General features: G+C 38.4%; 1 protein-coding gene across 1 annotated transcript in view; it reads left to right on the forward strand.

Moving 5' to 3' along the window:
- Positions 1 to 7,315, forward strand: part of dock2 (dedicator of cytokinesis 2) — a 97,441-nt gene that overhangs the window by 35,394 nt on the left and 54,732 nt on the right. The window contains 2 exon segments of the mRNA XM_030739738.1: positions 2,583 to 2,725; positions 6,952 to 7,047. Of these exon segments, the coding sequence (XP_030595598.1) occupies positions 2,583 to 2,725; positions 6,952 to 7,047 (239 nt within the window).

Here is a 7,315-nt window from a genome sequence, read left to right on the forward strand (position 1 = left end):
CAAACCTCTGTTTTGTATCTGCAAATCTTTATGCAAATTTTCTTAATGCACTCACACACTGGAAATTATTTGTGCAAATGTTATTCATTTATTCATTAAATGCTTTACACAGATGCAGATCTCTTTTCGGATTCAAAAATTAAGTCTATTTGTTCAGATGTTTTTACACATTCACTGATTTAAATATTAAATGTTTTGGCACATTGAAATCTAGCAATATGCAGCAACAATGCTTATGGCTGGAGTCTCCTCCCTCCATTTCTGAGTCATTAAGGGCATTCGGTGACGCATGCATTTTCCCTTTTTGATCTCCCTTCCTTTCTTCATGTTTGTGTGATAAAGTGAGTGTTGGGATGAGGATCCACTCAGCAGGCCTATAAGGCTTAGCTCAGTTATTAATGGGACTAACGAGCATCAGCCCAAATGAGCTTTTAATGGGCTCTGTCTACCTGCAGCTACAAAGAGAGGGATGGAGCGGAGGTGGTGGGGGGCCAAAAGATGAAGACAGAAAAGACGAGAAGGGGAGAGGTCAGAGTGTTTAAGTGGAAAAATTAATAGGATCAGTTAATGTTAGATGACAATAGGATCGCAGATTTCTTACTGAACAACACACAGTTTGTATTAATGGATAAACATTTAATTGACTGTGAGTATGATGTAATTTACCTCGCCTTCACTGGCTTCAAAAAAATATTAAATGTGGATTCTTGAAGGACAGACTCCTTATACGAACCTTTCCAGTTATTTCTGGTGATGAACTGTGTTGGTCCAGCTTCTATTATGGACAGACATTTCATTATTACCTTAAGTATTGCTTTTTGCCCTATGTCAACTGGGGTAGGCTCTGGCCTCCTTGTGACCCTACGTAGAATAAGCAGTTAAAAAAATGGCTGGATGGATGGATGCAGGGATGATTTCATTATTAATGGAAGTGGTGCTTTTTTCTTACCTTCTAGGGGATCATTGATTTCAGTTCACTTTAGTACATCAAAATCAACTTACGGACTTGAAACTCATAACTTTCTCAGCATAGCAATTGCATAATGCGCGTTTTTAAAGCTTTTTTCAAATTACTTGTGATAAAATTGTTGCATGATCTCTAAATAATTCTGGTTATTTTATTCAAGTAATTAAATAAAGATTGGACAACAGAGTTTCTTCATTTAGGTACTAAAAGCCAGCACAGTAGCTCAGGGGTTAGCAATATTACCTCACAGTGAGAGGAGCCCAGACACAGATTTCCTTCCTTTCTTCCTTCCTTATCTTATCTTATCTTAGACATACGGTAGGTGCATCTGCATATCTGAACTGTATGTAGTAAAAGAAAAATCATAATAATGTGTTTTAAGGTGAATCACCTGACTAGTTAACTTAGCAAAATTGTTGAGAATTCAGCAAAATTCGCTAAAGAGGAATTACAGTAGAAAACCTCTCTTTTAGTATCTTTCTTCTGTAAGAGGCTGTGCAGTCTTTAAAGAACGTGGTCCAAATCTACACCAAAATTGAATGTCTTCTCACTTTGACAGTTCTTCCTTTTTTTCTGTCACATTTCAAGAAAGTTGGCCTTGTTGGTTTTATGTAATCCTGATGGTTGTTGTGGGGAAATACTGGTTTGGTCTTTTAATAATCAGTACTTCGACTTATCTTTCTCTCAGGTTCTTGGTCCCGTCATTGGTCTCACCAATACAACATCAAAAGGCAGAAAAAACATTCTTTTCTAGTAGGACATAAACTCACCAAATGTACTAAAAAATTTTATCCTTGAATAATCTTTAGACTAACAGATTTAAAGAAAATGTGGTGTTTGCTTCTTTATTAAAGGTGCTAAAGGCTCAGATATAAAGTTTTTTTCACATTTTCTTTTGCTTCACTTTCCATTACAGTGCATTGCTACTTTTGTAGTTTCCTGTAACTCCCAAAATCACTTTGGACAACCTCCAGAAAAGAGCCGTGAGAGATGTATGATTAGTCACAGATGTTCATATATACCAGTGTAAGACTAATGTGACTGTTTTAATGCTCTTGCTGCTGTAATGTACTTAAATTTAATGCATTTAATACATTCCATTGCATGTGTGAACAAAGACTTGGATATGTCAGAAAGATGGGAATGTGAAAATATTAGGCCTTGGCGATTGATGTGTTGACTGTGTATCTGACAAAGCAGTGCATTGAACTGTAAATAGACACTTGATTGATATCACTCCATTGTTCAGTGTGGGGTTAGGTTTGAATTTCTTCTTCACGGTCCAGTAGCATCATTACTCATAGCTATGTGGCTGCAGCAGTCTCCACAGGTGCCGAGCCGATTGATGTAAAGGGTTTGATTGGTTTTTCAGAGAGGAATAACACTGAAGTAATTCTTCACATTCTGACTTTTGATACATATGTATATTTTAAATGGCTTAAAAGCCCCAAAGGACTAAATAAAAAAATCATTCTTCCATATGCTGTCACATCGATTTTTCTTACTGTTTTGTTTAGTTAAAACAATCTGTCTTCAGCCACTGCATTTAGTGTTGTGCATTTGCTTATAAAAAGTCATTTTTGTCTGTGTGCGCTTTTTTTCTCCCCCCCTACAGAATGCCGTGATGTGTTGTTACCGTTGATGTTGCGGGAGCTGAGCGGGGCACTGGTTACTATGGCTGACGGGCCCCATGATGAGAGGAAAAACAGTTTGGAGCTGCTCAACAACATCCTCGAGGTCCTCAGCAGGAACAATGTGGTGAGACACACAGCAACCATTTATATAAAACGCTGATCTCTTCTCTCACTTGTGGATAGGATTAGGGGTACAGTTCATTTAATCTATATACAGCTGGTCTTTTTCCACACTTGTTGTTCTCCGTTACTGCGTATGCAGCCAAGTCCCACAGCCACAAGCCATTACCACATTTCTCTGTCTCTCTGCATTGCCACTCACTTCCCTCTTTTCTTGCAGTCAATTTAATTTTGATGGTTTTTGTGTACTTCGAGCGAGTATGCCGTAGCAATTATTAACCTTCGTAACAGTGAATCCATTTTTCCAACAGATACACTTCACTCAAGTAACTTAACCATGATCTACAGTTCCATCAACAACATCAGAGTTTATGTAGATACAATATGCATATATACTGTAGAAAGGTGAAAAGGTCAGGTAAAAATGTAAATTTACTCATTTGTGATAAAGACTGCTGTAGGCCAAGCAGACCATTTAACAAAAACTGATGAGACACTGAACCACAGGGCATCGTTTTGTCTGAAAATACTTCTATCTTACCTCCATCATCTTTGCAGAAATGTGAGTGTAAAAATGATCCAGTTAGACGACATTTCCTTTGTCTTTTTTTTTTTACTGGATCTCCTCCCTAATTGGATGAATTTAATTTAGCCCCAAGCTCTGTTCCATCCCAAATGAATTTACAGAAAAACTGTAAGCTGTTTTCTCTTCAGTCATCTACTCATGCAATGAAGCTGGCCTTGACCAATTAGAATTTAACTGATTTTGATTCACATGTGTTGCTACAGTACATGTTTGTCTGTTGGAACAAAATGCAGTTAGCTCTTTAGTTAAACACCTAATACTGTACAGACACATGCACGCACGCACGCATGCACAAAAACAAATAGATCACGAGCATCTAGCTCAAAGCTTTTTAATTGCTTCTGCAAGTTGTTTGCAGCACGCTGAGTCTTTGAAGTGAAGGTATTCCTTTTTTGGGGGGGTTTATTTACTTGGATGTGCTAATGAAGCATGTGAAAATGGAAGACAGGCAGTGAGGGAAGAGAGCGAATTAATGAATGAAGTGGAGTGGAGTGAATTTGATGAGATAAATTTGCAGTGTTTGAGATATGAAAACAAAAGCAGCTGGTGGCAGAGTGTTGAAAGGACATGACAAGTTGAAATTCAGTCCTGTCCATATCACAAAACCAGTGATGCGCATTTTTCTATCAAACTACACAAGGACAAAAAAGTTTGCTATTGGATGACGTAAGCGCACTGTTCATGGCCATGCAGGGAGGCGGAAAAAAAAACCCAGTATAAGCACGAAGTAGAGAATTAACAGCTAAACAGACAGAGGCCAAAGTTTACCTCATAGGGAATACGGTGATTGGATTTCACAATGAAAAGAGAAAGAAAAAAGAAAACAAAAATAGAGAAAACAGGTGCAAGATGTAAGAAAAACAACAGACGTTGAGGAAGAAGAGGTGATAGGAGATGGGTCTTGCCTCCTTCTCTCTACTTCCCATTTTCTGCACCTGTCTCCTTTGTATTTCACCCTTCTGTTTTCCTTGCTTTGGGGGGTACCTGATTAAATTGTCACACCACAGATGTCTTCAAACCAAAGAGAGAGGGAGAGATTCGGGTAGAGGAACAGCAATAGAAGAGAAGATGATGCGATAGACATATGCTCACATGTGTGGGAGAGTTTGTATTGAATGTATTCAAAAGTAACTTCTGTGTGTGTGTGTGTGTGTGTGTGTGTGTGATACTGTTGCTTTTTTTTCTTTCCCATGACCCCAAGTCAGTGTTTTCAGTTTTTTCGTGTTTAGATCATGTCGCTAGTGGAGATGATAAACCAACTGGCTACAGTTTGAAATAAACAGAACTGAAACTTTAGAAGAAGGAAAGAGCATTGTGACTCTAATCCTTCATCTTCCTGTTCTGAGAAACTCTTTCCAGGAGACCAAAATCCTACAGTGAACTAAAAAGATTTAAGCTTATTTAGGATCCACACCTGTGCCTCAGCTTTACTATATGAGTGTGTGTGAGGTAGTATGAGATGGAAAAAGTATGCAAGATGACATACACACACTTAGACAGTTGTTTATTTTGTCTATGTCCTCTGGCTGTGAGTCAGTGCATTTCATGTGATATAATCACATCTACCTGATTCTCATCAGACCCTTCAGCCATCAGGCCAGTGCACATGCACACAGCTACACTGATGGAACTTTGAACCGGACTTATTTTTACCTTCCTCTCTTATTTTTGTACCCTTCCCCTTCTTTTTATGCATTGCTGAACACCTCATGTAGGAATATACACACACTAAATAAACACACACATACACACACAAACAAACTGCTACGCACACATATTTGGACCAGATTATTCTAACAAGGACTCACACACACACACACACGCACACACACACAGGTGCACCCTGCAGTATTAGTACTAAGGTGTGTCTGAATGTAGCAGATGCTTCAGTGGTGAATTACTACCTCCAGGCAAGTGTGAGTCAACGTCCATTGACCGCTTTTACTGTGACAGAGTGTGTGTGTGTACCTGTTTTTTTTTCTTTCTGTGCACATGCCTTACATCCATAATGAGCCTTGATATTTTACATATACACATATGGTTTCAAGAGATGCCTTTTCCTAGTTTGTTCGCATTTCTCTTAACTTCCAGTATTCTCAGAACAGGAAACACCGCTAACACGAGCCCTTAAGGTTTACCATAGATAGTATAATAGAGAGGCATAGTTTCACTCATCAAAACAAACTTCTGGGATGGTCTGTACCACACAGCAAGCAACATTAGTCAGATAACAGCATGCACACACACACACACACGCACAGTAGTGAATGAGGCCTAGCAGATGCCATTCGGCTCCAGCTGCCTATGCTGGGGAACCTGTCAATCAACACACACGCCTAATTCAATTATCCAGTTGGTTGAGTTTTTATAAAATTGACCCCACTAAGAGTTGGTGTGAGTGGGGGAAAATATCCATAGAGACCAAATCTGTATTTTTATCAGGCTGTAAACTTACTTTTAAGTGCTGCAAAATTTTAACATGGGAGTCAGTGGGAAGTGACTCACTGTTGGAGCCAGCCTCGAGTTGCACCCAGAGGAACTGCAGTTTTTGCCACTTCATTTTTTTTTTTTTTTTAGCTCTGGATGTTGCACTTTGGTTTTTAGCATTAAAAGTCACTTTCCAGTATTGGTTTGTTTCATGTAGCGTATATAAATTAGAACATATATTGGGATTTGAATAGTTTGCATTATCAGGTTATGGAGATACTGTAAATTTTTCACTGTAAGACTGTTTAACTAACGTGATATTATTTTTCAAGCTTATACAGTAGCTCAGAAATGACCCTGCAAGTCCAGCCACAGTTAGTGCACTAAATAAAGTAGGAACAAGACTAATGAAAAGAGAGACGACATTACTGTGACATTTTGAATCAAGTCAGTTTAATATTTCAGCTTTAAGTTTGTTTCTTTAAACCTGGAGACTTTCTCTAAGAGTCATCTGACCTGAACAGGTCTGAGCACAAAGCTAGACTGTTAAAAACATTTCATCTCCTTTGTTTCATTCCGGAAGGATAAAAGATAAAGAAACATGGCAGGGGAGTGGCTTCAAAGGGAATGGAAATATTGAAATAGTAAAGTAGGTCTGCACTGAAAAGTCTACATTCATGTGTCAAAAAGCCTTCTGCAGTTCATTCGTCTACACTGAGGATGATTAAGTAAATGTCCTGGTGAGGCATTTCAGAAAAGTTAAAAGACTTCAAATTTTAATATTCAGAAAACTTTTTTTTTGTCTCTTTCTTGAAGTGTTTGATCCACCATACATTCATAACCAAAGTCAAGATTTGGACTCTGCAAACTTGGCTGTTTTCACACTGAGCACGGTTAATGCAAGGGCAAAACACTTACACAAATAAAATAATAATAACTTTAAAATACTCAAGTAGTCTTAAACTTTGGAGAGAAGCAGTTCTGAAATACCTCCACAGGTAGCACCAAAGTTATGCCTGAGTGAATGGGGTTTGAAAAGGGCAGGAGCTGCTCTGCATCTATCTGGGTTTGTTGTTGTTGTTATTGGGGTTTTTTTTTTGCTTGTTTTCTATCTGAGAAAATCTAACACTGTCCTGTGTATCTTTGTCTGTTTTCCCCCATCTCTCTGTGCTTCTCTCTGCCCTCCACCATACACCTATACTCTGACTTTCTATCAGGGGGACACCTTTCAACATATCCAGGACATTGTGGTATCTCTGCTACGAGTCATCAACCAGACAGTCATCACAATGGGACGAGAGCACGCTCTGATTGTAAGTACTAATAACTTTGCAAGTAGGCCATATGGTGATCTTTATATAAATGCGTGGGCTAAGCTCATCAGAGTCTTCTGTCTTGTGTCTTCATCATATTTTTCTGGTACAATGTTCATCAAAGAGGATTTGTAAGAAAGCATCTTAATTTACTCTGCTATCGTGTTCAGTTTTGCATTTGGAAACACAAAATATGTTGACAGCAGAGTATTTTGTTTAAAATACACAATTTTATTGCACATACAAGAGGAAGATCAAGAAGACGGAG

This window comes from Archocentrus centrarchus, chromosome 10, assembly GCF_007364275.1.
Source record: "Archocentrus centrarchus isolate MPI-CPG fArcCen1 chromosome 10, fArcCen1, whole genome shotgun sequence".
Classification (NCBI taxonomy): Eukaryota; Metazoa; Chordata; class Actinopteri; order Cichliformes; family Cichlidae; genus Archocentrus; species Archocentrus centrarchus.